This window comes from Mobula hypostoma, chromosome 2 (assembly GCF_963921235.1).
Source record: "Mobula hypostoma chromosome 2, sMobHyp1.1, whole genome shotgun sequence".
Classification (NCBI taxonomy): domain Eukaryota; kingdom Metazoa; phylum Chordata; class Chondrichthyes; order Myliobatiformes; family Myliobatidae; genus Mobula; species Mobula hypostoma.
Window position 1 is genome coordinate 115,564,504 of NC_086098.1, and position 14,424 is coordinate 115,578,927.

The 14,424-nt window shown below is 45.2% G+C and overlaps 1 protein-coding gene across 3 annotated transcripts in view; it reads right to left on the reverse strand.

The window, feature by feature from the left end:
• klhdc3 (kelch domain containing 3) overlaps positions 1-14,424 on the reverse strand; it is a 69,190-nt gene that overhangs the window by 33,385 nt on the left and 21,381 nt on the right. For all 3 annotated transcript variants that reach the window (XM_063040479.1, XM_063040477.1, XM_063040478.1), the window contains exons 2-3: positions 12,522-12,762; positions 2,041-2,217 (exon numbers count right to left, since the gene is read on the reverse strand). In XM_063040479.1, the coding sequence (XP_062896549.1) occupies positions 2,041-2,217; positions 12,522-12,675 (331 nt within the window). In that variant the 5' untranslated portion in view covers positions 12,676-12,762. The remainder of the gene's footprint in view (positions 1-2,040; positions 2,218-12,521; positions 12,763-14,424) is intronic.

Consider the following 14,424-nt stretch of genomic DNA (forward strand, 5'->3'; position numbering starts at 1 on the left):
CCAAGGACAAGGGCACCGATGCAATGGAACTCGAACACCAGCAGGTTCCCATTGAAGTCACACACTACCTGACTTGGAAATGTATTGCTGGTCTTTCATCGTCACAGGGCTAACTCCTGGAACTCCCTCTCTAACAGCACTGCGGGAAAATCTCCACCACAAGGACTGTAGTGATTCAGGGTGCTGACTCACCTCCACCTTCTCAAGGAGCAAGAAGGGGAAGGAGGGTGAATGTGTGCTAGTCTACACTGGGGGGAAGTTGGAGATAGAGAGAGTTAGCAGCTTTAAATTCCTGGGTGTTATACTGAGCCCAGCACATAGATGCAATCATAAGGAAAGCATGCCAGTGTCTTTCCCTTCTTTGGAGGCGGAGGAGGTAAATTGGATTATTATTTTTGTCACATATACAAAGGTACTGTGAAAAACTTATCCTGCAGATCAATTCATTACATCTGCATTGAGATATTGGAATTGGTTTATTATTGTCACATGTACCAGGGTACAGTGAAAAACCCAGTACATTACTGGTATGTCATTGGTTTACCTTACAAATTAAATAACAGAGTACTGAATAAAATGTCAGGTACAGAGAAAGTGCCGAGCAGATAGACATAAAAGGAGCAAAATCATAACCAGGTAGATTGCGATTTGAAGAGTCCATCATACTGTTCAATAATATGATTACAGTGGGATAGAGCCATCCTTGGGACTGGTGTTGCATGTTTTCAGGCTTCTGTGTTTTCTACCAAATGGGGGGGTGGGAGGAAGAAAAGAGAAAATGTCTAGCATAGGCAAGGTCTTTGATTAAACTAGCTGCTTTTCTGAGGCAGCATGAAATGTAGAGTCCATGAATGGGAAACTGGTGTCCGTGATGTGCTGAGCTATGTCCACAAACTAACATTAACAATTTCTATTGTTAAAAGTGTCCTGACTGGTTGCATCATGGTCTAGTATGGCAATTTGAGTGCACAGAAATATAATAAGCTGCAGAAAGTAGTGGACTCTGTCGCATACATCATAGGCATGTCCCTCCATACAGTTGATTGGTATTATCTACAGGGGGTGCTGCCTTAAAAAGGCAACATCCATCAAAGATCCCCACCATCTGGGCCAATATATCTACTGGCAGCCACCATCAGGCAGGAAGTACAGAAGCCTGATGTCTCACACCACCAGGTTCAGGAACGGCTACTTCTCCTTGTTGGATTAGGGTGTAGAATTGTTACTTTTCTTGCAGTTTAGCTTTCCTATGCTTGCTTATAATTTTTATATAATCACCTATATACCTGTAATTGTTCAGTAGGTTTTCCAGTAAATGTAGTATAGCTGATTCGGCACTTTTCTAGAAGCTCTCAGATTGTCTGCAGCAAGTGTTACACCACTTGAATTTAGCTATTTTATAGGTTAATTGTTATTACTGGAATTTTGATTATATCTAGCCTGGGCATGAATTGACGATGACTAATTTTTATTTTTCAACTTTCCTTTGTTCATTCTTTGCTCTTGTAACACTTAATAAGATGGCCGTAATCACCAAGTTTATGCCTCATTCATGACTTCGGAAGAACCTTGAATCAATATCATCAGATCCAACACCTTCAACCATTTGGTTCTTGAACCAACCAGCAAGACCTTAATCACTACAGCTTGGCAATACTACAACCACCTTGATCACATTAACTTTTTTGTTTTTATTTTGTTCTAATAGTGACCCTTGCTGTAAAAATTGTACATAATTTATTTTTTTTCTTGTGAATGCTGCTTATATGATGCTATGTGCTTGTGACGCTGCTGTAAGTAAGATTTTCAATGCACTTGTGCTGACATGTATTTGTGCTGTGACAGTGAACTCCATTTTGACAATTAGGGGTTAGCAATAGACTGGCTTCATCAGCGATACTCGGGTCACTGAATGAAACAAACCACCCCACTGACAGCAAGGTGCTCCCTCAACATGGTGGTACTCCACTTCCTCCACTGGCCAGTTTGGGGAGGGGGTCGTAGAAGATGGAACGAGGCGATGACCGGGAGTGCACTTACAGACATCGAACGCATACAACACATTGCATGCTCCTTCTGTGTCATTCCTTCCGCCCCAGACGTAGATGGTGTCATCGACGAGCACAGCAGTGTGGCCATACCTCATGTACGGCACCGGAGGCGTCTGATCTCTCCGCTCCGAATGGAAAGGCGGGAGCTTCGTCCAGCGAAGCGAAACTGTGGCAGAGAAGGAAACATTTTCATTTGGTTGTCGAGAGTCAGCAGGGTGCTTACACTGCTTGAGGTAAGGGCACCAGACTTCAGACCTCTCTGCAGTGCCGGGTATCTGCAGCACACAGTGCCATGACAGCTACGGGTATCAGCACTGTTCTATTTCAACGCAGGCCCTGTGCCAGCATTTATTGCCCATCCTTCACTGGGCATAGAACCACTGTCACAGTGAACGATAGTGCTGCAAAACGGAGTGACTATGGAGTATAAGAACATGATTCCCTGAAAGTGGAGTCATAGGTCGAGAGGGTGATGAAGATGGTTTTTGGCACACTGACCTTCTTCAGTCAGGGCAATGAGTAAAGAAGTTGGGATGTTATGCTGCGATTGTACAAAATGTTGGCAAGGCCACATTTGGAATATCGAGTTCAGTTTTGATCTCCCTGCTGTTGGAAAAATGATATTAAGCTGTGCTGAGGTGATTTACAAAGATGTTGTTAGGACTTAGAGACAGTTAATTACAGAGAGACTGGACAAGCTAGGACTTTATTCTTTGGAGCGCAAGAGACTGAGGGGTAATCTTTGAGAGATGTATAACATCATGAGGGGCACAGACAGGGAGAACGCAGTCTTTTTTTCTCAGGGCTAAGGAAATCAAGAACTAGAGGGAATGGATTTAAAGTAAGAGGGGAAAGATTTAGAAGGAACTTGAGTTGAGTTGAAGCTTTTGTTTTTACACAGAGAGTGGCAAGTAAATGGAATGAGCAGCCAGAGAAAGTGGTTGAGGCAGGTACAGTAACAAGATTTAAAAGACAGAGAGGTACATGGATTGGAACTGTTTCAAAGGATATGGGACCAATGCTGAAAAGTGGGACTAACTTGGATGGGACATTTTGGTTGTTATACAGTGCCTATGAAAAGTCTTCACACCCTTGGAAGTTTTCATGTTTTATTGTTTTACAACATTGAATCTCAGTGGATTTAATTTGGCTTTTTGACACTGTTCAACAGAAAAAAATCTTTTGTGTCAAAAGTGAAAACAGATCTTTACGAAGTGATCTAAATTAATTACAAATATAAAACACAAAATAATTGACTGCACTAGTATTCATCCCCTTCAAGTCAGAATTTAGTAGATGCACCTTTGGCAGCAATTACAGTCTTGAGTCTGTGTGGATAGGTCTCTATCAGCTTTGCACATCTGGACACTGCAATTTTCCTCTATTTTTCTTTACAAAACTGCTCAAGCTCTGTTAGATGTCATGGGGATCATGACTAAACAGCCCTTTTCAAGTCCAGCCACAAATTCTCAGTTGATTGAGATCTGGACTCTGACTTGGCCACTCCAGGCCATCAACTTTGTTGTTTTTAAGCCACTCCTGTGTAGCTTTGGCTTTATTTTTGGGGTCATTGTCTTGCTGAAAAACAAATCTTCTCCCAAGATGCAGTTCTCTTGCAGACTGCAACTGCATCAGGTTTTCCTCCAGGATTTCCCTGAATTTTGCTGCATTCACTTTTACCCTCTACCTTCACAAGACTTCCAGGGCCTGCCGCAGTGAAGCATCCCCACAGCGTGATGCAGCCACCACCAAGCTTCACGGTAAGGATGGTGTGTTTTTGATGTTGTGCAGTGTTTGGCCGAAAAGCTCCATTTTGATTTCATCAGACCACGGAACCCACTTCCAGCTGACTCTGGAGTCTCTCCTACATGCCTTCTGGCAAACTCTAGCCAAGATTTCATGTGAGGTTTTCTCCCCCCCATCAGTGGCTTCCTCTTTGTCACTCTCCCATAAAGCTGCAACTGGTGAAACACCTAGGCAACTGTTGTTGTATGTGCAGTCTCTCCCATCTCAAAGTTTGTAACTCCTCCAGAGTTGTCTTCGGTCTCTTGGTGGCCTCCCTCACTAGTCCCCTTCTTGCACGGTCACTCAGTTTTTGAGGACAGCCTGCTCTAGGCAGATTTACAGCTGTGCCATATTCTTCCCATTTCTTGATGATTGACTAACTGTACTCCAAGGGATATTCAGTGACTTGGACATTTTCTTGTATCCATCTGCTGACTTGTGCTTTTCAATAACCTTTTCATGGAATTGCTTGGAGTGTTATTTTGTCTTCCTGGTGTAGGTTTTGCCAGGATACTGACTCACCAGCAGTTGGACTTTCCAGATTCCGGTGTATTTTTACTACAATCAATTGAAACACCTTGACTGCACACAGTGATCTCCACTTAACTAATGATGTGACTTTCTAAAACCAATTGGTTGCACCAGTGATGATTTGGTGTGCCCTATTAAAGGGGGTGATACTTACACAATCAATTATTTTGTGTTTTATATTTGATTAATTTATAATTAATTATAGTTAATTATAATTGACTATAATTAGTTAATTATAATTAATTTACAAAAGAGCCTGTTTCGATGCTATTTGACACTATAACCATCATTAGGATTGTATCCTTAAATGCCTCACATTATTCTTCTATGTCAGTCTACACTTTTGCTGACTTGAAAATAGCCAGCATAACTAGAGACCCTCCCACCCTGGACATTCCCTCTTCTCCCAGAGTTGGGGAAACAAGAACTAGAAAGTATAGATTTAAGGTGGTAAGAGATTTACGAAACTTTGAAGGGAAACTACTTGGTTTTTACACAAAGGATAGTACCCATGTGGAATTAGCTGCCGAAGGAAATTGTTGAGGCATGTATAGTACAAACGTTTTAAAGACAGTTGGACAGGCACATGGATTGGAAAGCTTTAGAGGATATGGGCCAAATACAGGCAATGGAGTAGCTCAGTGTAAATGTAAAAGCATCTTGATCAGTGTAAATGAGTTGGGCTGGACAACCTGTTTTGTGCCATATGACTCCACGATTCTGGACAAGCAGACATATCCTGGATTAAAATCACAGAGGAAATCTATATGCAAGTGTCATTCCCTGAAGGACCAAGTGAACAAGGTCTGACATTCCAAGCAATGACTACTATTTTAAACTAAAACTCACAGCTGCCATGGTTGGATTGAACTCTGCTCCCTGCAGCATAGTTTAACTCCAGATCACCTCCGCACCCGAAAGCCATGTGGCCACCAGACAGTTACAGGCACACTCCACCAGATGGAGCCAGGAGGCAGGGAACCTTAACACATGGCCGCTACATTCTTGGGACAACTTCCGGTTAATATGGTGTCTGCATACAATACTCCTACAGTCGACATCTTCTAGATAGCTCACCAACCTATTCATTTCACTTCTTTTATGTCTGTTTTTCATCTTGAATGTATTTCTGGAACTGTCAGTACCTGTGATTTGCAGTTTGGAGACTGTTTGGGTGATTCAGTTCTTTGCTATCTTCAAGAAGATTCTGTGAGCCAGAAGCAGCAAGCTCAAGACTCGTGGCGAAAAGGCTACAGAACGGGACATGAGCTGACATTCAACTCCATTTCACCGATTAAAGTGACGAGGGAAGTTGAATCATCAAGATCAGTGTGAATGGTGAGCACCAGCTGCCTGACTTTTCATCGCTGGTGGGATCGCTCTGCTGCTGGAGAGGGGAGACTGTCTGCCTTTTGATTACTGGTGGGATCACTCTGTGGTCAGAGAGGGGAGACTGACTGCCTTTTGATTACTGGTGGGATCACTCTGTGGTCAGAGAGGGGAGACTGACTGCCTTTTGATTACTGGTGGGATCACTCTGCTGCCGGAGAGGGAGACTGCCTTTTGATTACTGGTGGGATCACTCTGTGGTCAGAGAGGGGAGACTGACTGCCTTTTGATTACTGGTGGGATCACTCTGCTGCCGGAGAGGGAGACTACCTTTAGATTACTGGTGGGATCGCTCTGCTGCCAGAGAAGGAGACTGCCTTTTGATTACTGATGGGATTACTCTGCTGCTGGAGAGGGAGACTACCTTTAGATTACTGGTGGGATCGCTCTGCTGCCGGAGAAGGAGACTGCCTTTTGATTACTGGTGGGATCACTCTGCTGCCGGAGAGGGAGACTACCTTTAGATTACTGGTGGGATCGCTCTGCTGCCAGAGAAGGAGACTGCCTTTTGATTACTGATGGGATCACTCTGCTGCTGGAGAGAGAGACTACCTTTAGATTACTGGTGGGATCGCTCTGTGGTCAGAGAGGGGAGACTGTCTGCCTTTTGATTACTGGTGGGATCGCTCTGTGGTCAGAGAGGGGAGACTGACTGCCTTTTGATTACTGGTGGGATCACTCTGCTGTCGGAGAGGGAGACTACCTTTAGATTACTGGTGGGATCGCTCTGCTGCCAGAGAAGGAGACTGCCTTTTGATTACTGATGGGATCACTCTGCTGCCGGAGAGAGAGACTACCTTTAGGTTACTGGCGGGATCGCTCTGTGGTCAGAGAGGGGAGACTGTCTGCCTTTTGATTACTGGTGGGATCGCTCTGTGGTCAGAGAGGGGAGACTGACTGCCTTTTGATTACTGGTGGGATCACTCTGCTGCCAGAGAGGGAGACTACCTTTAGATTACTGGTGGGATCGCTCTGCTGCCAGAGAAGGAGACTGCCTTTTGATTACTGATGGGAACACTCTGCTGCCGGAGAGAGAGACTACCTTTAGGTTACTGGTGGGATCGCTCTGTGGTCAGAGAGGGGAGACTGTCTGCCTTTTGATTACTGGTGGGATCGCTCTGTGGTCAGAGAGGGGAGACTGACTGCCTTTTGATTACTGGTGGGATCACTCTGCTGCCGGAGAGGGAGACTACCTTTAGATTACTGGTGGGATCGCTCTGCTGCCAGAGAAGGAGACTGCCTTTTGATTACTGATGGGATCACTCTGCTGCCGGAGAGAGAGACTACCTTAAGGTTACTGGTGGGATCGCTCTGTGGTCAGAGAGGGGAGACTGAGTGCCTTTAGATTACTGGTGGGATCGCTCTGCTGCCAGAGAGGAGAGACTGACTGCCTTTTGATTACTGGTGGGATCACTCTGTGGTCAGAGAGGGGAGACTGACTGCCTTTAGATTACTGGTGGGATCGCTCTTCTGCTGGAGAGGGAGACTGCCTTTTGATTACTGGTGGGATCGCTCTGCTGCCAGAGAGGGGAGAATGACTGCCTTTAGATTACTGGTGGGATCGCTATGTGGTCAGAGAGGGGAGACTGACTGCCTTTTGATCACTGATGGGATCACTCTGCTGCCAGAGAGGGGAGACTACCTTTAGGTTACGGGTGGGATCGCTCTGTGGTCAGAGAGGGGAGACTGACTGCCTTTTGATTACTGATAGGATCATTCGGCTGCCGGAGAGGGAGACTGCTTTTTGATTACTGGTGGGATCGCTCTGCTGCTGGAAAAGGAGACTGCCTTTTGATTACTGATGGGATCACTCTGCTGCCGGAGAGAGAGACTACCTTTAGGTTACTGGTGGGATCGCTCTGTGGTCAGAGAGGGGAGACTGCCTTTTGATTACTGGTGGGATCGCTCTGCTGCCGGAGAGGGAGACTGCCTTTTGATTACTGGTGGGATCGCTCTGTGGTCAGAGAGGGGAGACTGACTGCCTTTTGATTACTGGTGGGATCGCTCTGTGGTCAGAGAGGGGAGACTGACTGCCTTTTGATTACTGGTGGGATCGCTCCGCTGCCGGAGAGGGAGACTGCCTTTTGATTACTGGTGGGATCGCTCTGTGGTCAGAGAGGGGAGACTGACTGCCTTTTGATTACTGGTGGGATCGCTCTGTGGTCAGAGAGGGGAGACTGACTGCCTTTTGATTACTGGTGGGATCGCTCTGCTGCCGGAGAAGGAGACTGCCTTTTGATTACTGATGGGATCACTCTGCTGCCGGAGAGGGAGACTACCTTTAGGTTACTGGTGGGATCGCTCTGTGGTCAGAGAGGGGAGACTGCCTTTTGATTACTGGTGGGATCACTCTGCTGCCAGAGAGGAGAGAGCCCACTGTTGTGCCTGGACAATGTTACTCAGGTTTTTCTGCGTTTTGGATATGGATATGGACTTTCTTCCCCAGTCTTTAAATTATTTTTATATATTCTGTGTTTTTTGCCCGATCTTTCTCAGGGTTTTTTGTGCATGGGAGGGGGATTTGGGGTTGATGGTCCTGTTCCATTTTTTGTTCGTATTTTGTGTGGGGCAGGGGGATTTGGGGTTGATGGTCCTGTTCCATTTTTTGTTCGTATTTTGTGTGGGGCAGGGGGATTTGGGGGTTGATGGTCCTGTTCCATTTTTTGTTCGTATTTTGTGTGGGGCAGGGGGATTTGGGGGTTGATGGTCCTGTTCCATTTTTTGTTCGTATTTTGTGTGGGGCAGGGGGATTTGGGGTTGATGGTCCTGTTCCATTTTTTGTTCGTATTTTGTGTGGGGCAGGGGGATTTGGGGTTGATGGTCCTGTTCCATTTTTTGTTCGTATTTTGTGTGGGGCAGGGGGATTTGGGGGTTGATTGTCCTGTTCCATTTTTTGTTCGTATTTTGTGTGGGGCAGGGGGATTTGGGGTTGATGGTCCTGTTCCATTTTTTGTTCGTATTTTGTGTGGGGCAGGGGGATTTGGGGGTTGATGGTCCTGTTCCTTTTTTTGTTCTTTTTTTGTGTGGGGCAGGGGGATTTGGGGTTGATGGTCCTGTTCCATTTTTTGTTCGTATTTTGTGTGGGGCAGGGGGATTTGGGGGTTGATGGTCCTGTTCCATTTTTTGTTCGTATTTTGTGTGAGGCAGGGGGATTTGGGGGTTGATGGTCCTGTTCCATTTTTTGCTCGTATTTTGTGTGGGGCAGGGGGATTTGGGGGTTGATGGTCCTGTTCCATTTTTTGTTCGTATTTTGTGTGGGGCAGGGGGATTTGGGGGTTGATGGTCCTGTTCCATTTTTTGTTCGTATTTTGTGTGGGGCAGGGGGATTTGGGGGTTGATGGTCCTGTTCCATTTTTTGTTCGTATTTTGTGTGGGGCAGGGGGATTTGGGGGTTGATGGTCCTGTTCCATTTTTTGTTCGTATTTTGTGTGGGGCAGGGGGATTTGGGGGTTGATGGTCCTGTTCCATTTTTTGTTCGTATTTTGTGTGGGGCAGGGGGATTTGGGGGTTGATGGTCCTGTTCCATTTTTTGTTCGTATTTTGTGTGGGGCAGGGGGATTTGGGGGTTGATGGTCCTGTTCCATTTTTTGTTCGTATTTTGTGTGGGGCAGGGGGATTTGGGGGTTGATGGTCCTGTTCCATTTTTTGTTCGTATTTTGTGTGGGGCAGGGGGATTTGGGGGTTGATGGTCCTGTTCCATTTTTTGTTCGTATTTTGTGTGGGGCAGGGGGATTTGGGGGTTGATGGTCCTGTTCCATTTTTTGTTCGTATTTTGTGTGGGGCAGGGGGATTTGGGGGTTGATGGTCCTGTTCCATTTTTTGTTCGTATTTTGTGTGGGGCAGGGGGATTTGGGGGTTGATGGTCCTGTTCCATTTTTTGTTCGTATTTTGTGTGGGGCAGGGGGATTTGGGGGTTGATGGTCCTGTTCCATTTTTTGTTCGTATTTTGTGTGAGGCAGGGGGATTTGGGGTTGATGGTCCTGTTCCATTTTTTGTTCGTATTTTGTGTGGGGCAGGGGGATTTGGGGTTGATGGTCCTGTTCCATTTTTTGTTCGTATTTTGTGTGGGGCAGGGGGATTTGGGGTTGATGGTCCTGTTCCATTTTTTGTTCGTATTTTGTGTGGGGCAGGGGGATTTGGGGTTGATGGTCCTGTTCCATTTTTTGTTCATATTTTGTGTGGGGCAGGGGGATTTGGGGTTGATGGTCCTGTTCCATTTTTTGTTCGTATTTTGTGTGGGGCAGGGGGATTTGGGGTTGATGGTCCTGTTCCATTTTTTGTTCGTATTTTGTGTGGGGCAGGGGGATTTGGGGGTTGATGACTGTGATGCCATTCTTTTCTTTCTTGGCTTTGTGGCTATCTGGAGAAGGATTTCAGAGTTGTATGCTCTGATAATAAATGAACATACCTTTGAATATACAACTGAGGAGAGGATGTGATTACACAGGAGAGGATACAGAGGAGATTCACCAAGATATTACCAGGAATAGAACATTTTAGTTATGAAAGACTGGGGTTTGCTTTCCTTGGAGCAGAGGAAGCCAAGGAGGCATCTGACAAAAATGTACAAAATTATGAGGAGTTAGTAGGGTAGATCTCTTGGGTGAGAACTACAAATCATTTTCTTACAGTGGAAGTGTCTCAGACAAGAGGGCACAGGTTTAAAGTGAGGTTCAGAAGGGAACCTGAAGAGAAGTTTAAAAAAATCTTTTTACACGTGGTATGTTGGAGGACCTATTCATAGGCTGGCAGTTCCCCTGTCAAAGGCTGCTGGTGTCCTCTACTGCCCTGAGCAAGGATACACAGCAGGCCAGAGCCAGCTTTATCCAGAGCCTTTCTGCATCCCAGAAACAGCAGCAGTGTCAGATGTTGATATGATTGAGGAATCTGTTAGCAGTTTCCCCCCTCACATTAGCTCACTGAAATGGGACCCGCACCCCCCACTGTGACTGTGGCATGCCCACTATCTGCAGCTCAACAAGCTCCACTCCCTCGGTTTCGGTACCTTCCTCTGCAACTGGATCCTTGACTTCCTCACCGACAGCCTGATGTAACATCAGTGTGAACCTGATATAACATCTCCATCCTACTAGCAATCAACACTGGCACACCTCAAGGATGCGTGCTTGGCCCACTGCTCTGCTCTCTCTTCACCCACAACTGTGTGGCTAGGCACAGTTCAAACCCTATCCATAAACGACACAACTATTGTTGGCAGAATTTCAGATGGTAACAAGGAGGCATACGGGAGCTTGTCGAGTGGTGTTACAACGATAAACTTGCACTCAGTGTCAGGAACACCAAGGAATTGGTTGTGAACTTCAGGAACAGGAAGTTGAGGGAATACATGCCAGACCTCATCAAGGGATTAGCAGTGGAAATGGTGAGCAGGTTAAAGTTTCAGGGTGTCAAGATCTATCCTTGGCCCAACACATTGATGCAATTGCAAAGAAGGCACAACAGAGGTTATAATGCATTAGGAGTTTGAGACTTGGAATGTCACCTGTGACACTCACAAATTTCTACAGATGTACCATGGAGAGCATTCTAATTGTTTACATCACTGTCTGGTACAGAGGGGCCACTGCTGAGATCGGAAATTATAAACTCAGACAGCTCTATCATGGGCACTCACCTCCCCATTACTGAGGACACCTCCATAAGGTGATACCTCAAAAAGGCATTATCGATCATTAGGGACCCCATCCCCCAGGACACGTTCTCTTCGCCTTGCTACCATCAAGGAGAAGATACAGGAGCCTGAAGATAAATACTCAACATTTTAGGAACAGCTTCTTCCCCTCTGCCATCAGATTTCTGAATGGACAATGAATTCATGTACAACGCAAGAAGTTTCATGACATATGCCAGTGATAGTAAACCTGATCTGACAGCTCCGTTTAAGTTGGGAGCTAAAGCTGTGGAATGTTAGGGATGCCGTTGGCTAACGATTGCTATCTGATTTGTCAGGGCACACAGCACTCAGTAATATTGTCTTTCCTAGGATGGCAGCTGCTCCATGCTTTCCTGAAATTTCCAGTGTGAAGACACATAGGCACGCCCTGCCCAAGCTGTAGGGTTTTGGCAGCCTTGCTATCTCAGAGTCTTCGTCACAGTCACATAGCAAGGAGAAGGCGCTACAGCCCAAATCATCCCTGCCAACCAAGATTCTCATCTAAACTTGTTCCATTTCCCAGCATTTGACACACATCCCTCAAACCATTTCCTATCCACGGACCTGTCCAACTGTCTTTTATATGTTGTTAAAACAGCTACCTCAACTACTTTCTTGGGCAACTAGTTCATATAGCAACTATGCTCTGTGTGAAGAAGTTGCTTCTCAGATCTCCTTTAAATCTTTCTCATTGTACCTTTAACCTTTATCCGCCAGTTGTTGATTTCCTTTCCCTGGGAAGAACACTGTGTGCATTCATCATAACTATCCCCCTCATGATCTTATACACCTTTATAAGGTCTCCTATATTTATCAAAATAAATACCTAGCTTGCTCAACCTCTACCAATAATTCAGGCCCTCGAGTGCTGGCAACATTCTCATGAATCTTTGCACTCTTTCTGGTTTAATGGCATCTTAATGAAGCATGCTCCTCTACCACTGCCACCACCCACCGATCAGCCAGCAGCACCAACACCCAGCTAATGGAGGAGCTCTGCAGGGATTGGGGGCACAATAAGGGAGAAAACAAAGGCTAAACAGTGGTGGGCTCAGGTCCCTCCACACAAAACGGGATAAGTTGATGCTTACCTGCATTAAAGACATGCACGTCGATCTGTCGGAGCGTCTCATAGTCCTCACCCGAACAGTAACCCCCGAAGGAGTAGACTTTGTGTCCAACGGCCACTGCGGCATGGTTCACCCTTCGCGGGCCTCCTTCCAGGTGCACCGCCCACCGCAACATTCCCTTCTGCAGGACAGCAGCTTCTCAGGAGCAGCCGGGAGGGCTGCTCCGTCTCGCCGGCTCAGGCACGAGTCATCTCAAACGCAGCTGCGGGGATGGAAAGAGGACAGGACAGAGTTACTGCGCCTGACAACTGACTCCTGGGTCACAGCACCAAACCATCAGGTCAATGCTTGTGTAACATAGGCCACCTTTAAGTAGGGGTTCCCAACCTTTTTTATGCCATGGACCCCTACCATCATCGGAGGGTTGGGAACCCCCGCAGGATTCACATCACGTGACAGAAAGTGAGAAGGATAGTAACAGTCAGCATGTGATAGATATCCATTTGTATAGATGGGAGAGATACATATTTATATATAGACCAGCAGAGTTGCAGACAAATGGCATGTAAAACTTAATACTGAGGTAGAAAGTGACAGAGCAAAGACAATGTCAGCTTAATGGGACAGAATGAGCAGGGTGTGTAAGTACAGGTCGTCCCATTATAGGAAGGATATGGAGATGGTATAGAAGAGGTTTAATCAAGATGTGTCTGGATTAGAGATATGTGCTATAAGAGAAAGTTGAACAAATTTGGGTTGAAGGCCGAAGGGAGACCTGATAGAGGATTTCAAAATTATGAGGCACAGCTACAGTAGGCAGTAAGAATCTTTTCTCCATGATAGAAATATCAAATACCAGAGGCCTTGCATTTAAAGTGTGGGGGGTGAGGGTGGAAGTTAGTTTAAAGGCAGTGTGAAGGGAAAGTTCGTTTTTTACCTCAAGAGTTGTAGGTTACTAGAAGTAGTGACGGAAGCAGGCAGTTAGGTAGTTAAACAGGCTTTCAGTTGGAGACATGAATAATAATAACAATAAATTTATAGAGCACTTTTCATACAGATGATGTAGTTCAAAGTACCTGAGAACTGGATAAGAGTAGAAACATGAAAATAAAAGACAAAAAGATGTTAGTTGAAAGCAAGTTTAAATAAACAGATTTTGAACTGGCATTTAAAAGTGTCAACTGCATCTGCATGGCTTATAGTTTTAGGTATTTGAATTCCACAGTTCAGGAGTGTAGTTCAAATAAGCTGACCTGCCAATTAACTTTTGGGGGAGATTGTTTAAATTTAAGAGATCAGCAGAGGATAATTGAGAGCTCAAGGGGAACTATAAAACAAAAATGATTCTATGATGTACTTGGGTCCTAGATCATTGATGACTTAAAAAAACAAGTAAGAGAAGTTTAAAATCAATTGTAAAAGATTCAGGAAGCCATGCAGAGTAGCTAGTGCAGGAGTCATATGTTCCCTCATCCCAGCTGTGCTTAGAAATCTAGTAGCAGCTTTCTGGATGAACTGAAGTTTGTCAAAAGATTGCTTCGAAAAGCCAGTGAAAAGTACATTGTAGTAATCTAGTTGATTCAAAATAAAAGACTTGAATATGTCTTTCAGCATCACTGCGTGACTGAAATGGATGCACCTTTGCAATATTTCCTAAAGTGTAGAAATGCTGCTCTGATCACTTTCTTTATTTGGGATTTAAACTTCAAATCTTAATCAAGGATAACATCCAGGCTTGTTATTTACGATTTTACAAAGGGAGCCAAATTCCCAAATTTATCAAGGAGTTCATCTCTTTTGACTTTGGGACCAACAAAGTATTTCAGTTTTATCCTCATTTAGTTTTAGGAAAATTATTGCTCTTCCATTTGTTTATTACAGCCATACCATTAGTTAGAGAAGACAGGGTGTTTATCATCATCAG